An 18,172-nucleotide genomic window follows, 5' to 3' on the forward strand; every position below is an offset into this window, starting at 1 on the left:
CTTGCTCCTAGCTAGATGCAACATGAAATAGGATTTGTTTTACAGCAGATCTGATAGTCAAAAAGTACTGCAAGTGCTACAGGTCCAACAGACCTGAAAAACAAATTGTTATCCAGCTGCTCCAACAAGGATATGCAACCTGTCTTATACTGACAAACAAAAATAAATTGGGCTGGATGGACAAAGTATTAACATTACACAGAACTCCTGGTTAATGTTTCTAATCCCACATGTATCAGTCACACACAGTCCACACTAAGAAGGAGGAATTGCTCTAGCAAATGAATTTAACCCTGAGCTTGATCATGACTGTCATTCAATACAGAAGGTGAGAGTTGCCAAGTAAAAGAAACATAATGGAAAACAGACACAGAGAAAGAAATATGAGAATAAGCAAAAAAAGTGAAAATTAGAATGCAAGACCTTAGCCAGCTACATCCAGCTTTCAGTAAACAGCAGTAAAAGATGGATACAGACCTATAATAACTTCTTCAATCTTTTGCTTAGCGAGCAGCTCCCTCTTATTCTTCAACAGGAACTCGATGTGGAGCAGGGTAATTTTTCCAAGGTCAGGTGAAGATTCAAATCGTTCAGGAACAGATTTCAGAAAATCAAAACCAACTGATTCCCTATTCACAGAGATGCATTTTTAAGAGGCTGCACCAGAAGAGCTGTTAATTTTCCATTCTAGAGATTAACATATTCACACCATACAGCATGTTTGTCATTCAATCACACCGACAGAACGAATCAAGGTATGAATTTGTTACAGTTCATCTATTCAATGGCAGCTTCCTCTTACCACATGCTTGTTCCACTGTATTCATAAGAGTTTATTCTTCACATTTGCTTCAAGATACAAGCATATACATATATAATCATGACAGAGCACTTAACAGGGCAAAATGTCATGCCTCAATTTATTTTGCAGTAACTTGTTATCCTTCTACTGTTTTTCCCAAGAATGATTCTAGGACTCCGAAGTCATTCTGATGGTTGGTTAAAAGAAAGATGTCAGTCTGATGATTCCAGACATATATTAAAACTACATGAGGAATCATAATCACTCCAAAGTAGGGCTATAGCACTGCATATTGCCACTACACTTATTTCACACCCTGTTCTGTTGCTGCCACAATCAGTTTCTCCTTGCTATAGAAGACAGGCTCCCTCTCAAAACCATTTACCTCACCTCCATGAGCTTTTATTTGAAATAAAGTATCATTGTATAATAGATGTTCTTTGCTTATAAAGCAAAGAACAAAATTGTGTTTACCCCACTTAGTGATGCTTTCATACCTTCCATGCTCCAGCAGCAGCTTGGCAGTATTCAAACAGAAGTCTAAAGACATCTCAAGGTGCATGAATTCTGCAAGAGCTAGACAGAACACAAAGCACTTGAGATTATATAATCAACTTAGACACTTAATTGCTCAATTTACCACTTATCTCTTACAGCTTCTTTGAAAGACAGAAACAAAACTGAAAAAAAATACCAGCTGCCATATAATAGATCTACAACAAAAGGAAGAATGTCTATTGTGTTTTGACTTTCTTTTCACTGTACAGCTAATGCAGTACTACAGAAAGGTGACATACTGATAGCCCTGGAATTCTAGTCCTCTGCCTCTTTAAACAGGAACAGCATAGGCATTAGTAGAACAATCTTTTGCCTCAAGCTGCCTTCTATCAAAATGTCTCATCCTTATCCAACAGGAACAACCTAACACCGAGGTTGGTGCTCAGGCTGTGTGAGGCATCATATTGCAATGGGAACTACTTCAGCGTAACGCCCTCAGCATCAGCTGTGGGTGATAAGCAGGTATCAGTTTTACACCACTCAGATAAAGTTTTTAAATTGTTACTTTGTGCTGAACGGTTAATAACAACATAGATACATTTGTAGCTTGCATGAGATCAGAGAAGGAATACACAGGGACAAGACTGTAACAGTTGTTAAAAGAAGCATTTCTAAGGCAGCTGATACAAGTGCACAACACAAGATTTTAGTGAAACGCTTAAAACTTAGCAGGACTCTTCACTCCAAAGACAGAGAATTGCAGTTCATGGACACAACACTTTTCTGCCAGCCATACAAGAAAAGATACATCCATTCATTAGTAAACTTGCTTGAAAAACTGACTGGAGGCTTAGTGTTATTAAATAATAGCTGAGTGTGTTTTGATAGGCAACTCTATGGTTTCACAATTCAAACTGCAGAACACAAGTCAGCTACTGTATGTTTATTTGAAACTGTAAGTTTCAAATAACTGGCTGCTTGAAATCTGGCTGAAATTCCCCAGGAGCAATGTGGAGTTACCATTTCTGCTAGTCTGGCAGCATTCAAATCACTCAGCCCTCTGCAAGAAATTCCTCATCACATCCTACATTTCTCGAATTATTCATTACACATCTGATGCTTTCCACCCACAAAGAGTACAAAGCCTCTCTTCCTTAAGATTTCATTATTTATGAAAATCAATTTCTCTGACACATTCATTATCCTTTCTCTGTTAAAGTCTCCCCAAAAACTTTCTTATCCTCTCATTTCATAGCAGAATCAGTTCTGTTTAAGTGATAAATGTGAGGAATAAGGAGAAAAGAGTTTATTTATTATCTTATAATACAGCTTTATAACAACACACTGATCAGCACGTGATATCTGTCAGTCAAAATCTGCAAAATCCCACACAGAGAACAGCAATGCTTCACCAGCCTTTGTTCCGTGCTGGCTGTGTAAGAGTCAATGCACCTTCACTGAGTAACCTAATGCATATGTCTAAATAAACTGTAGCTTTACACTGCTGTATTTTCACTGTCTTCATTCTAAACAGCCCTCAGAGTCTTCCCCCTACCCTATTTGCAGCAAGGCAAATTAGCATCTGGATAACTCCTCTATGAACACTGAGTACAATGTCTCACACTTCAAAACCAAAATGACATTTAGTTAATGCAGATTCTGCCAAAAACACAAGAAATGATTGTTTTTCTATGTACAACACAGGCAGTCTCCTTGGATATGGAGTAATATGACCTCACTATGAAACCTAGAGAGAGCTGTGATACCTGAGTTGATATCTTCATCTGATGCTCCACTTTTAAGAAGGATTTTAACTTTCAAGAAAAACCCTGCTGGATGCAAATTCTCCTGCACAATGAAAAGCAATACATTAGCTGGACAGCTCTTTGTAGAACACAGATCCTGTGAGAGTGCAGCACATTCATAATACAAACAAATATTAAGAAATCACATATTCCCCACCGTAATCTTCAGTTCCATTTTAATGACTGAAACAAGTGGTAGGCAACTTATGCAATAATTTCTTCCCAAATGCAATGTGCATCTTTATTATTTATTCTTACACTGCCAAAGGACCACAAGGATAATGAAAGCAAAAGATGTAAAATTCTCATTTTGCTGTGGCCCATTTTTGATACTTTTAAATAGAAGCTGAACATTACTGAATGATAGAAACATTTCCTGCTTTTCTATGTGTGAATTGGCTGGATTAATCTAAAATTAGTATGAGCAGATTCAAAGTAGTTTATAAAAAGAAATTTAGGGGGCAACAACAGTGGGAGCAATTGTAAATAATGAAGACTGTATACTAAAGCTCTCACTAAGTGCATATTTCAGGTTCTAGAATAAACATTTTCTTCTGGGTTTCCATAACCTCACACAATATCAAAATGTGCATTATCAAAAACTATGATAAAAACACTTTCTGCCTCAAAAAGCTTTGCAAAAGTAAACAACAAAGAGGACAAAAGGCTTAGATACTGTAGTAGCACATCATTTGCATGACTATACACTGCCTTTTATCCTGAGCTCATGAGCATATGCATCATGATCTGTCTGTAATTCAGGCAGCACGCAGAAACTGAATTTCAGCTTCCATTTAAAACAAAATTTTATACTTAAAACTTGTTTTATACAAAACAGAAAATGGATTTTTTTAAATGATCAACCAAAGAGAAATAGGAATTCTTCAGATTTCATTTACTCCACACTAACCGGAAAAGACAGAACAACAAAATTAATTCAAGTCTTTGTATGGGAAACAGATGGTGCAGGACCAAGAGACCTCTCTGTAATGACTGCTTAGAGGTATATGAACTTCCTTCAGGGTGGTTGGTATGTTTATACACCTCATTCTTTAGGTCTGCTCACGTGCCTCTGCCCGGGTGTTGCTTTGGGGATCCCCCAGATAATGAGGTAATGGAAATAATTTTACTCTTTGTGTTTTAGCTGTGGGTTTGTGGTTGTCCCAGCTGCCTGCCTGTATCAACTCACATGTCAGAGAAATTTTAGTCACACCATCATCAAAGGACCTTACTACTCACAAATAGCACGCAGGAGGACAGCTCTACTTCTACATGCAAAAGAGTATTTTTCTACACAAAAAAAAAAAAAAAAAGCTGGGAACACCAAAACATCCTTAGGAGCATGAAAACATAAAGCACACACACCTCAATCCATTGTCAGGGGTAACACACCAGTGATTAATGTGATCCATATTATTATGTCAATAAATGCTTGAGTTTCATCTATTGCAATCTATAAATAGAGCAAAAATTACTACCTGATTTGCCAAGCTTATGGCTTTCAATGCCTTGTCCAGGTACAGACTGCAATCCCACTCAAAATAGGTCGTGGCTAACAATCGCAGCACTTTAGCCTGGAAACAAAAAAACAGCCACAAATGAACATACAGATGAGCACAAAAGACTTAAATTCTAAGGTCCTGAAAAATAAAAGCTCTTTGAGTCAAAAAAATGCCTGCCTGGTATCAGACATAAAAAGTGATTGCTCATTTCTGAAACATATCCAGGCTCGAAGCAATGCAGTACACACAGGACACAAATCTACTAGAATTCAGAGAAAAGCAGAAGGGTAGCAAGGAAAATCAGATAACTGGGAAAAAAAATGAAAGAAGAAATTGAAATAACAGGAGGCAAACACTTCACAGAGGAAAACAAACGAACAAAAAGAACAGGACAAAGACCAACATGATGATGGACTTCAAATATATAAATTATTTACATAAAGAGGAAGAGATTAAAATCTTCATATCCGCAGTTGGAATTAAAAGAATAAACAGACTTCTGAATGAGACAGAGAAACATCTATCAGAAATGACACAGCTGTAGCTGATGATGTATTCAAAGAGAAGGGGAACGAAAGAAGAGATGGCCTTTCAGGATCTACTTCAGCCTTACTTTCTACACTTTGATTTCTGTGAAATAGTAGAATCAAATGTGATTTATGGGTGCTCATCAGTGACTGACGCTCATAACAACTGAACTTGAAACTCTGCCAAACTTCATAGCAGACTACTGAAAAGGAGACCAAGACATCACAGGGCAGGGTTGCACAGAAGAGGCTGATAATACACTGGAGTCAGTTCAACAAAATCCTCCAATTTGTAAATAGAAATTTCTCTATTTCTTACCTGCATTTCTTTGCCAACAGAATATTTCATGTCCATCTTCCCAATGTCATAACTCTGGCTATCAATGATAAATGAAAGTTAGAATTAAACAGGATGACAGAGATAAATTTAGTATTCTGATACATGCAAAGTTCCTATCCTTTCCCACTTCCTAAGCAGTTAGAAACCACATAAATCACACAAACTAATCTCAGTAGTCACTTTTACTACAGAACAGAAAGTTTTGGTTTCTTTCTGCCCTTACATTAAAAATTGTACTCAATCCCTTTCTTCAACCTGTTGCAGTACATTCTGTAACATCTTCTATCCAAACATTTCATTAGGTTTTATCAATTTAAACTATAGAGATTTTGAAGAAGCAAGTGTTTCCAATCTCACCTGACATATAATACAGTAATACACAAAATCTATACATGACTGTTCTCTAGATCACAGCACATCAATAGCAGAGACAGAACCTGGAACCTGTGATTCCCCGTTCTTCTTCTAAAAGTTAAATGGCAGAACAAAGAACTACCCAGGAGAAAACACAGTGATAATTCCACAAAACCAGATTTGATTACAAATGCTGTGAATGAAGAACTGTTAGAAAGAAAAACAATAAGTGGGCTCTTGTTTTCTAAGCTAATATATTCTTAGACCGGGGAAATCTTACCCCACTAGATGGAGCCACACTCTTTCTCCAGATTATTATGTGCACTTTGCAAAGCTTTATTTCCCCCTCAAATTCTGTCATCAGGGCTCGGTATTTCATTTTCCACAATAATAAAATATAAAATAATCAACAAAGCACCAGCTGTAACTAATCCTAAGCATTTCTACAAATCCTCTTTGACAACATATATGATCATAATGATTTTGAATTTGATCTGCTGCCCTTCATTTTCTTCTAATTATTTAAAAGAACAAGAAGACAGAAACACAAATTTTCTGCACTGAGGCCATGACCATGGCATGAGGATACTCTTCCTCATAGTCTACATTTTCTCACCCTTAATAGTACCACAATAGTTATTTGGATTCTACCCAAACAGTCTCTAACCATTCCTTTTTCACCTTGATGTTTGTGCCTTTCATCAGTCAAGGACTCTTCAGAAAACTAATCTCTTTGGAGGAAGTGCTAGGGAGAGAATTGGCAAGAACCATTGGAAGGTGACTTTCATTCTAATGGCATGAAAATTCATGTGGGAAAGAGACACAGATTTTAGGCAATAGTGTACAACCATCAAAAAGTATCTGCTCAGCTAATTTGGTTCAGCTAAAATCTTGTATTCTCACATTTTTAATGAGGCCTCTACTTTCCCTTGCTCCCCCCTCTCCTTCAAACACATTTTTGTATCTCAAAAGAAGGGGGTTGTTTTATTTGGTTTTTGCACATTACCTGAGCCAGAAGGAGCTCTGTTCATACCTCTTCCATTCATAGGTTTCCACTCCAAAATTGTAACAGAGGATTGACAGGTAACAGGTCTGCAATAAAAGATTCCTGCTTCTATAATGTTCTTGTAAAACATCATTAGATCTGTAGCACTCCAGTCTCAGATTCCTTAAAATGCATTTTGCTTTCAAGATATACCCACTGTTATCACTCCTGGCCTTTTGCAAGGGGATACTGAAGATGACTAAAACTGAATCATTAATTCAGTGGAAAAGGGAAGTATCATTAATCAGTCCAGGACACAAAAAACAGCAGGATTCTTGAAACACAGGAGGAACACAGAGTTCCTCAATAAATCACACTGAAAGCACTAGAACTGTGTATATTATACAATAAAAATTAAAATTTGAGAGGAAAAACTGTAATACTATAACCTCATTTTTTTTAAATAACAAAGAAGTTTTACATAATTAAGTGAAGAGGACTCTACCTGTTCCATGATAGGCTTCTTCACAGCATGTCTCTTTGGGGTTAAAAAAGGATTACAAGTTTTAGGAGAAAACTGCTTTTGAATGCTTGGTTATTCAGAGCTTTATCAGCCAGCCCTGACAACATCTGCTCATAACAACTTGCCTTTCTTTTGAAATGGTTTGCAGCTGTCATATGCCATCCAAAGAAGAGACAAAAAAGTCATTTTATATGCTAGCAGGCTGCCAATATTTACATCCATTTTGCCTCTGCAGTATCTTTTTTTCCCAAATATAAATGATGCCTTTGGCAATTGACTGCAGATTCCAAATTCTCAGACAAAAATGAGAAAGGCAGCACATCTTGCTTCAGTTGTTTTGGGTTTTTTTTGCAATCCAGAGGCAAAAGCACAGACTAGGTATATGCACAAACACAAAAAAGATCGCTCTCAGATGTGAAGCCTTATTTTTCACAGGTTCATTTGTGAAGGTTTTCTTTCCAGAAGAGAAAGTTTCCTGTTGTGAGCACTAGTCCGTAGACTATAAATGACCCACAATCCTCTCCAGCTGATTTCTGGTATCACACAACACAACAATCTCCTTGTGATACTCTCCAGGGACTCTTTGGTACAATGGGAGCCTGGAAGAGTTTAGGATTGAGAGCTACCCAGCAGTCCAAAAGTTTTGAATTCACTCAGCAATCAGTAGCTCTTTCCTTTTTCCTTGTTTTTTAAATGCCACTCTTTAAATCAGAAGTAAATTGTATCACTCTCTCATGACCAGAAGCCTTTACCTTGTCTGCATCAGTGCTCCTGGTTTGTAAAGAGCTTTCATCACAAGCAGTTTAATATTTAATGAAGGAGTTCAAGCGGAAAGAATGAAATTAATTTAGAATTAAATGAGGAACAGGAATGCAAAGATCCCAGTGAACATTTTCAAAAAGCTCTGCTCTTATGATTCAAATCAAAGCTAGACCCCTGCAACTAACTTAGTCACTCAAATGCACTTGAACAAGGCCTGCAGATCACAAAAAGCAATGTAAAATCAGATGGGAGTTTAATTGGTTAAAAACCTAAATAAACTCCAATCATATTTCCCATATTTTCCTTTCAGAATTTGCATCTGCCCCTTTGAATTTTATTACCTGTACCAGAGAGGAAGGACCAAAATGTTTCCTAAATACTGGGAAAACATGTAAGCAAATGAAAATAAATGTTGGGAAGTTTATTCTGATATAAAAATAACAGACTTTTATCTCTGCAAACAAAAAGCTAATCTGCATATGATAGTTTGTTTTCTCTGCAACACAAGAACTACAAAAACCACCATTTAGTGCAATGGTAAGCCTCCACTCATAGCTCTACAGTTCCATGAAGATTAGTACTGAAGGTAGTCTTAGACTTGCATATCAAAAACTTTGTAACTCAGCTCTTCTCTTGTCCCAACCATCCCCAAATGTTCACATGGGTACAAGATGCAATATACAAGATCAAGATGTAAAATGCAGCTGGATCTCTAGAAAGTAGGTGATATATTCAATTTAGAAATCTTTTTGCCTTGCTTGCTGAGTTGTCTTCTCATTGTTTAGGAAGAGTTTATCGTTCTATTCCAAATGCTAATCTAAGAGAAGCAAGAAAAGAGTGCACTTTGAAAAAAAACCTGCTGTTTCCATGCAAAATTTTTAGCAACAAGATCTCAAAGAGGCAACCAACCACAGAAGAGATCTTCAGTTCAGAGTACTTTTCAAAATTTTATATGGCATATGTAATCTCTTAATATATAAAGAGGAAAGTAGGTTCTCAAAGTTTGCAATGATAAAGAAGGGATGATCTCACTTACTTCTTTTGGCAAATTCATCAGCATATCTTTGCAGCGCTGCACGCACATCACTGCTTTCTGAAAATCCCCTTGAGCAACTGCCTGAGAAAGCAGCAGAGCATGCCAACAAACTGTTAGTGTGCAATCAGTCTAAAATTCACTAGAAACCTGACTCTAAAATAGAACAGGACTCGGGTTTTTCACATGCAATAAAGCTAGGTTTGGGATTAGAGATCTGTCCTTACAGTGCTACAATAATTCTGTATATTTCTACATATTGCCAGATGATAAAGACATCCAGAAAATCACTGCAGTCCTCAGGTAGTGTGCAAAGGCCAGAGATGTGGGACAAGATTATTCACATGTTAAGATGATACAACATTTCAGCAAAATTTATACCACCTCTCCTTTTGTCTCCATGATCAAATTTAAAAATATTGGCCATTGCTTTGTCCTGTTTAGACTAGCTCCTGAGAATTTTGGAGATAACAGCTCCCCTCTAGATACTGAGGTCAGTGGTGTGATCAACAAATGCAGGAAATTACATTCTTTGTATTTGAACTCCTATGTCCGTAATACTCTGTAGGATTGATAAGAGTTCTCAGACACATCAGTCAGGCAAAACAATTCCTCTCAAAACTTAGAATTTCTAAATTACATACTTTAAATCACAGTTATTTGTCTTGTTCTCCAGTCAAGCACAGGACACTGTTGGAACTGACCCATTTATGATTCATACAGGAAGCTGTTTATTTTATAAACAGCCATGCTAGCCAAATCATAAAGCAACAAATCTGAACTAGAAGATATAAACAACACTGCAAAAATGACTGTGATAAATGAGGGAAATTAAAAATCATTAAATGATTGCAACACTGAACGCAAACACGAGATCTGCTATCTTACATCTAAGTGAAGGAAATCTATCCCCCAGCAAGTCCTCAATGCCAAGCATTCAGGTATCTAACAACTGGGTCAGAGTTTCCCTCTATAGCCCTAGTGACTTATAAGGAAAACTGAGAACACATACAGATTCAGCTTGGTAAGAGAGTACTTTGAAAAGGCTCTTCTCCACATCAGCTCTGTGCACTTGAATATCTGCTTCACCCTCGCTGCCCTTCCGTAACTTTGCATACAGCTTTTCTACACTCTGGAAAACAAAGTGCAGGCATCACCCATGGAACTTACAAATAGATGAGTATGTAATAAATCAAAAGTGGAAAACAGCTTACACTCATGGCATTCTCTAGAAATCCATCTGCAAGACCAGCTTTTCCAATATCTATCCATCCTTTCCCAGTTTTCATAGACATCTGAAGGAGGAAACGGGGTAAATCTTTTGTGAAAATACAGTCACTTTCAAGAAAGGCAACATAAGATCTCATCTCATTGTTGCACTTATCTAACACAGCACAAGGGTATTTCAGCTCTGCAATTTCTGACCAGCAACTCTCACTTCTGAATGAAGCCCTGAACACTCAGATGCAGCATAAGACTTATGGTGGCCTACTAGACAGTATTATAAGATTCTGAAATAAATGAATGTGCTGCTCCTATTTTACCCTATGAGAAGATGTGATGCTGACCACACTGTCCAGACATTCCTAACTCAAATGGCTCAGCAAGGTATCCCTGTAAAATACAGGTCCCACTTCACCATGTATTTTTTCTTAAAAAGGAAAAAATGGGATCATCAGTCTTATCTTTTCGTAAGTGATGAGAAGAGAGAGTCAGCAATACTCCTGCCAAATCACCAGCTATCCAGAACTAGACACGTATTTTACTCCCTTTCCAAAGAAAATGTAGTAAGATTTGAAGACTTCCCTGGGGGATCAACTGCATTTCATTACTCACCCAAAATTAGCCTTACCAAAATCTGTCTTCGTATAGTTCCCTCCGGAGGATCGCTGCCTTCACAAAGGCAAATCAGTCTGCAGGCAACAAACCGTACTGCAAAAGAACAGTGCAGGCATTCAGAAGTTTCCTTTTCTCTACTTCTTTTTTTTTTTTTAAGAAAGTCAGGCCCTGCCATATCTGAAAGACTGTTCAGCATTTTAAATCACAAGAGAAAAATCTGAAAGCTTCAGGAGTTAAAGCAATCTGAATTTTAGCCAAGATGCTTTAAATTGCTTTTCAGGCAGTAAGAAAAAAAAGTAATATATTCTCATTAAAATACCTATTAAACAATTTAGAGAGAGTTTAAGTAAAATACATGTTATTCAAAGACTTAATTACATTGCAGGTGCTAACAGTAACATGTCTTGAGAGCCCCAAAATAGCCTTCAGCAAAATAAGGAAATGAAGTTTAATAATCTTTACAGTTTCAAAGTAAAAAGCAAAAATATTTTCAGGCCTTCCTTAGACATCAGGGATGGAAAAGACACCACTTAATGTATTTAAAACAGCCTCTCCCTGGCCCTTCAGCTGTGATCTGAGAACATCACACTCTATTTTGTCTCAACTTACCCTTTTCCCTTTACCTGATATAATTTATATGATGCAGATGATGCATAATTTTGACTACAATCCCTCAAGACAGGAATGTAGGCCTGACACTGCAATCCCACAGAACCACAGAAAGAACACATTGAGGGAAAAGACCACTTCTGCTTTCTCCCAGCCCTCCTCCTGGCCCAAGAGAACCCACCAGCTGTGCACCTGGTTAAAGCATGTCAGTAAAAAGAGGACTTCGAATGTTTCTGTATGTAAACATGGATGAGATTGTTTTTCTAATGTAACTATCTCACTTGATATAAATTAAGTGACCAACACTCTAAAATTTACATCTATGTTATTTCCATACATTTTTAGGTTAGAAGCACAGTATCAGAAGGCAAATTACAACTCCTTTGGTCACATCACCTCTTTACTGATGTTCTGGCATGAAAAGGAGGAGTGATAAGAATGCCTACACCGATTCTGTGTCACAAGAAGATAACTATTACACCAGGATGCTTCTTCTTGAACTGTTTATACAAGCCCTGCTGTACATTCTTCTGTTTGTACCCATTACCTGCGAAGATCCAAACAAATCTACAGCACTACTTATGTACCTGTCAGCAGAGAGTGTTTGATTCCCATGCTACAGCACGAGGAACACATTTAGGAAGGTACAGAACATACGTACGTTTGGCTCTTTGCTCATCATCAATAACAGCACCCGTGTGTTTGGTCACAGTCCAGTTCCACAAGCTGACTGCACTCTCTTCAACCTGAAGAGGAGAATTCAATTCTGTTTAATTTTGTCCTGGATGTGGATCCCATTGAAATTTACTACTGGAAAAAGAAGCATCTTTCACGTGTTTCACAGGAATGGCCCCTTCTGATCTTTATGCAATTCCCTTTTACACCAGAGTCAAAGGTGTGAGTTTTCCATAAAATTCTCACAAGATCCCACAGGGACATGCTGGAGAGTGACCTGAAAACAGGCACGCTGAATGGACCACGTGGCATTTCTTCAGCTAAAATCTGAAGGGGTTGGAAAAGAATCTTACCACGTTTGAGAATGTACCTGTAGTAAGGCTTCACCTCTTTTGCACATCAAAAAGAACACTAAGTAGCTTAATTGCTTTAAATACCTACACTGGGAAACTTCTGATATTAGCAAACAAAGAACAAAGGCTACTGACTATATACTCTTGTTAAAAAGATAAGGCACTACATAAAGGCAAAAAGCTGCTTTAGCAACCCACCCTGAGGGGCTGCATTTTCCATCACTTTATTCCACTTTCCATGATAGATCTTGCCTACAAATACACTCTTGCCTATCTAGGAGAGAGTTCATAGCCTCTCTTACTGAAGTGGCCAGATTACAAATTAATGTTTTCTCCTTTCTTCAAAAATAGTTTAGCCCAACTGATTCAGGAAGAACTGAAGGATAGCACTTTTATGCTCTTGTATTTCTTTACATACTGTACTAATCACACTTTCTGTTATGACACTTGCTAACCTATCTTGCTCCTTGTTGCAAATTTAGGACTTCCGAAATCAGTGTGCCTTAGCTGATAACTGCTAATTAAATATCTCTTGAAAATATAATTTTGGAGGAAAAAGTTGAACAATATCTCAGCTGGTCTTTTTTCTTATTTCAGATTCATGTATTACTCATCAGATTCCTTTTTGAAAAAGGACTTTTAAAGTAGATGTTTACTACTTTCTAAGTACTCCTCTAGGAGAAATAAACAGAAGGAAAAAACAAACATTATAAACAACCACCTGGTAAACTTTTATAAGTTTATAAGGACTGAAAATGAGTACTTCCAACATAATATTGCATACTGGGTTTACCAGGCAGTTAAAATTACATGCTTGCTTGTTTTCTTCCTCAGGTATCTGCTGTCATTATGGAATCCACAGACAGGATGAGAAGGACCGCTCCTCTGATCCAGTACCAAACTCTTAATGCATCAGTGCTCTCTATTTCCATTTTTACTTGAAATTACAACTAGATACTACTAGTAATTTGAAATAATAAGTACCTTAACATCACCAGTAACCAGTAACTTTTCTCATTATTATCATAGAATGGTTTGGGTTGGAAGTGACCTTAAAGACCACCCAGTTCCAACCCCCTGCCACGGGCATGAATAACTTTCAGTATCCCAGGTTGCTCCAATCCACATCCAACCTGGCCTTGAATACTTCCAGGGATGGGGCAGCCACAGCTTCTCTGGGCAACATGTGTCAGTGTGTCCCCACCCTTACAGTCTTACCAATATCTAAACTAAATCAACCTCCTTTCAATGTGAAGCCATTTTCCCTTGCCCTGTCAATTCACACCCTTGTCCTAAGTCCCCCTCCAGCTCTCTCAGAACTCCTTTAGGCACTAGAAGGTCTCCCCAGAGCTTTGTCTTCTGGCTGAACTCAGTCTGTCTTTGCCAGGAAAGGTGCTCCTGCCCTTAAAATCACCTTCACGGCTTCCTCCAGCAAGTCCGCATCCTTCTGATGTTGGTGGCCCCAGATCTGGACACAGTATCCAGGTGCGGTCTCATGAAGAGCAGTCAGTGACACATATTTACATTTACGATCATCACTTCGCACTGACTTTTAAACACCATTTCCCACTTTATTTTGGACTTTCACGCTATTGGGGTAAACGACGAAGAAATGAACTGTTTTCTTTAACGTTTCAGTAGTGCTACACGTGCTTCACCGCAAAGGCTGGGAAGCAGCAGCAGCTGGTATTTACAGAGCTGCAGCACCAACCTGGGCCAGGGCTGTGGTGTATGAAGCACATGCACCCCCCATTTCTTCAGACGGGCTAGGAGCGGGGGGCTCTCCCTCTGCCGCCTTCCCATCCTCTTCAGAGATGCCCTCCGCCGCCTGGAACAGCTCCTCGGTGAGGGCGGCAATGCGGGACGGCGCCTCTTCCTTCAACAGCTCCCGCACCAGCGCTGTAAGACAGGAGGACAACGGGGCGTGACAAAGAGCCCAACAACAGCCGCCAGCGGCGGCGCTTATCGGGAACGGAGGGCCCGCGGCACCTTCCACGGCCGCCACCCGCGGCCCTGCCATGGCCCCTCACAGGGAGCTCCGCGAGGGGCGCGGAACCGCGGGAGCAGCACCCCCGCACTGCGCGTGCGCGCCGCGTACCCTGCCCCGACCCGGCGCTCCCGGCCGGCTCCCGCGCCGCCGATTGGCTGTCCGGCGGCCCCGCCCCGCCCCCCGCCCCGAGTGACAGCCGGCTCGGCCAATCGCGCGGCGCGGCGGAGCGGCGTTCCTCAGGCGCCGCTCGCCGCGTCCGGTGCGCGGCGCTTCTGGAAGGATCCCGGCAGCGGGGCCCGGGAGCGGGGCCCGGGCGGGCGCGATGTCGGGGCTGCTGCACACCACGCTGAGCGGGCTCAACAGCGACTCGTACTGCGAGATCAGCCAGTACCGGGACCAGCACTTCCGGGTGCGCCCCGCGCGGCGGGTGGCGAGGCCCGGCCGGGGCGGGGAGGGCTGAGGCCGGGGCAAGGCCGTGCGAGGAACCGGGCAGCGGGAGGGCACGGAGCGGTGGGAGCGGGACGGAGAACGCGCTGACCCCGGGGCGTGCGCCTCTGTGCTCGCAGGGTAGCAGGCAGCTGCAGGAGAAATCCCTGAAGATTTCCTCCACGCTGTATGTCGGGAATCTGTCCTTCTACACCACCGAGGAGCAGATCCAGGAGCTCTTCTCCAAGTGCGGAGATGTCAAGAGGATTGTCATGGGTCTGGACAAGATCAAGAAAACCCCCTGTGGCTTCTGCTTTGTAGAGTATCCTTTCTGGTTCCCTTCTGTCAGCACACGTGTGGTTGGCACCTTTAGTTCTTCTGCGCAGCAAGTGTGTCTGTACTGCTGCTGGAAAGGTGATAGCCAAGTGCTTCCTACCAGGTACATCCCGTCCATCCTTGCACCTTCTTCTCCACATCCTGAGACTGATTGTACAGTGGTGCCATATGTGACAAGTGCCACCAGAGCTGTACTTTCTGGACGTGGCAGAGAGCTTTAATTCATTAATTTCTTTAATGATTTTAGGGCCAAAATGAGAACTGTTACAGTCATCAGCCTGATGTCTTCCATGTCCAGAGCACATGTTTACTTTCTCACATCAACTGCACACCTGAAGGAAGTAGCAGGATAAGCCATGGGGGCATTTTTAAGCAGAGGATACACGCTCATACAGGTTGTGCCAGGAGCTGTCTGTGCAAAGCTCTCCTGTGAAGCCTGCTCCTTTTGTTCTATTTTAGTCAAGTTTTACATAGTACAGAAAGGCATATTACTGATTTCTTGCCCTTAGCAAGGTTTTAATGTCTTTGTTCCATTGTCTTGTCTGTGCAGGTACTAACATTAAAGTACAGAATCCTTTCTGATCATTAGCTGGTTTTAGCTTGGATTTACACGAGTGCAGTTTTTGATCCCATAGGGAAGAACGGGAAGAGTAGAAAAGGCTGGAAGGCAGGGGGGGAGTTCTGCTTCCCAAATACAATAGTTCCCCTTTTTTTTTCCCCTGTACCCAACTAAACAGCACGCTTAGTTGTCCTTACAGAGTGCCTCAGGTACTACACGAGAGCAGATGCTGAGCACGCCATGCGGTTTATCAACGGCACGCGCCTGGACGACCGCATCATCCGCACGGACTGGGATGCAGGGTTTAAGGAGGGGCGACAGTATGGGAGAGGAAAGACTGGAGGACAGGTAAAGGCAATGCCAGTTCATCCCTGAATTTGATCCTGTAAGACTCTCTGCTTATTTGCTGGTTTTGTCTCATGGAGAACAATGTGCAGGCTGTAAAGACCCGATCATGAAGTTTAGTCACTCCCAGGTTGTATCAGTAATTGATACCTGGTGTTAAAAGATGGAAATAGAACTTAAAGCCATTTCTGTCTAGGACTCCAAACTTCCTGTAATACAAGCAGAATGTTCTCTAATCCAAGCTAGTACCCTTGAAATGATCCAGAATTTGAGTAGAGGGAAGCAGTGTAGCTGCCAGGCCAACTCGTAACACAGCAGTTTCCCCAAGGGCAAAGATGATGTTTGGATGGGATAAAATGTTTTGGAGGCCAAGCCTGGCAATTCAGAAAGATGGACTGAAAAGCTAAATGAAAATATTTTGGGGTCTTCTTTGCTTATTACCTGAAAAAATTTCAACCATCAGATATATCCTTATTTGTCATTTTCACCACCATTACCACCTTTTTGGTGGATTAACTGAAGAGATCTCAAACAAGTTGAAGTGCATCTAATCTGAACTTGAGTTCCCCACCAACTGAGCAAGGAGGAGATGATGGCTCTGAAGTCTAGGAGGAGACAGGCAGTGCGTGCTACTAATACGTGTGTTGTTGTTGTGCCCCAGGTGCGAGATGAATACCGGACAGACTACGATGTGGGAAGAGGTGGCTTTGGCAAGATCATTCAGATGCAGAAGGCAAATCACCAGCCTGCAATCTATTAATTGCCTCATGGGTCCTAGCTCGTAGAGGGCTCTGTCCTTCCAGAGCTAGCCCTGTTCTCGCATTTGGGATCGGAGTATGGAGTGAGATCCAAGTTCCAGCAGAAGGTGACCCTCCTTAGACTGTGGATATACATGTGTTCATTCTCCCTTCTTTCTGAGCTAGAGAGGATGTTCTGTGCTGATACAGGGCAACAAGGGAAAAAAAATGGACAGCTCTGTAGGATTCTGGGCAAGAGGAAATGCAGCATGTCACACACACCTTATGCTATGACACACTCTTCTTGTTGCACTTAAGCAGGTGGCTTCCTCCAAGCTGCAACTGCAGCCGTGGTTGCTTTCAAATGGAACTTTTTTTAAAAGCTTACCACCACTGGAGCCCTCCAGGTGCCTGGGCACCTAGTGGGGATGCACAAGAAGTTTCTAACCTCACCTGCTTAATAAACGGTATCACTGTTTGAGTGAGAGAAGTGGATAAAGTCTTGCTATCCACTTGGAGGTGCTTGTCTGCACATCTAGCCCTTGGGTTAGTCAGGGCCTGCAGAGCATTTCTCTTTATGATGCCCCCAGTGCTGCCTGGCTTTTCAGATCCTCGCTGTTCGGTGTGGTTTTCTTAAAAGTTTCTGTTAATTTTTTAAATAAACAGTTGTGTTGGGTCTGGCTGAGATGAAAGTAATTTTATCCCTAGCAGCCCTCATAGAGCTGTGTTTTGTATTGGTAGCTAGGAAGGTGTTGATAACACACCAGTGTTTTGGCTATTGCTGAACAATGTTCCCACATCTTCACGGCTGTCTCTAACGTTCCCACCTCACCAGCAGACTGGGGCGGGGACAAGATCTTGGGATATTCCAGACCATATGGCATCTGCTCAGCAAAAATAGCTAAGAGAAAGGAGATGGGGGGCATTCCTTATTACAACATCTATCTTCTGGAGCAGCTGCTCCGTGTACTGAAGTCCTGCTTCCCAGGAGATGGCCAGGCATCTCCTGGTGGTCGGAAGTAGAGAATAAATATTTAGTTTTCCTTTGCTTCCGCATGCAGCCTTGCTTTTGCTTTATTAAACTGTCTTTATCTTGGCCCACACATTCCGTTCCCATCTTCCTTTCTGCCTGGCCCCTCCCACTGAGGAGGGGAGTGAGAGAGCAGCTTGGT

At 41.0% G+C, this 18,172-nt stretch overlaps 2 protein-coding genes across 6 annotated transcripts in view; one reads left to right on the forward strand and one right to left on the reverse strand.

The window, feature by feature from the left end:
- Positions 1-14,677, reverse strand: part of TEX11 (testis expressed 11) — a 31,476-nt gene extending 16,799 nt beyond the window's left edge. For 4 of the 5 annotated variants that reach the window (XM_032123490.1, XM_032123488.1, XM_032123491.1 and 1 more), the window contains exons 1-12: positions 14,319-14,677; positions 12,241-12,325; positions 10,984-11,063; positions 10,346-10,426; positions 10,144-10,263; positions 9,135-9,215; positions 6,835-6,920; positions 5,454-5,511; positions 4,584-4,679; positions 3,067-3,148; positions 1,300-1,378; positions 478-629 (exon numbers count right to left, since the gene is read on the reverse strand). In XM_032123490.1, coding sequence (XP_031979381.1) covers positions 478-629; positions 1,300-1,378; positions 3,067-3,148; positions 4,584-4,679; positions 5,454-5,511; positions 6,835-6,920; positions 9,135-9,215; positions 10,144-10,263; positions 10,346-10,426; positions 10,984-11,063; positions 12,241-12,325; positions 14,319-14,627 — 1,309 coding nt within the window. In that variant the 5' untranslated portion in view covers positions 14,628-14,677. The remainder of the gene's footprint in view (positions 1-477; positions 630-1,299; positions 1,379-3,066; positions 3,149-4,583; positions 4,680-5,453; positions 5,512-6,834; positions 6,921-9,134; positions 9,216-10,143; positions 10,264-10,345; positions 10,427-10,983; positions 11,064-12,240; positions 12,326-14,318) is intronic. The other variant, XM_032123489.1, reaches the window with a different exon arrangement.
- Positions 14,678-14,826: 149 nt separating this feature from the next.
- On the forward strand, positions 14,827-17,687 carry NCBP2 (nuclear cap binding protein subunit 2). Its single transcript, XM_032123979.1, has 4 exons — positions 14,827-15,006; positions 15,164-15,345; positions 16,128-16,266; positions 16,925-17,687. The coding sequence occupies exons 1-4, from the start codon at positions 14,920-14,922 to the stop codon at positions 17,021-17,023; spliced, it is 507 nt and encodes a 168-aa protein (XP_031979870.1). The 5' UTR covers positions 14,827-14,919; the 3' UTR covers positions 17,024-17,687.
- The last annotated feature ends 485 nt before the right edge of the window (positions 17,688-18,172 follow it).

The sequence above is a fragment of the Corvus moneduloides genome, chromosome 14 (genome assembly GCF_009650955.1).
Source record: "Corvus moneduloides isolate bCorMon1 chromosome 14, bCorMon1.pri, whole genome shotgun sequence".
NCBI classification, from domain to species: Eukaryota; Metazoa; Chordata; class Aves; order Passeriformes; family Corvidae; genus Corvus; species Corvus moneduloides.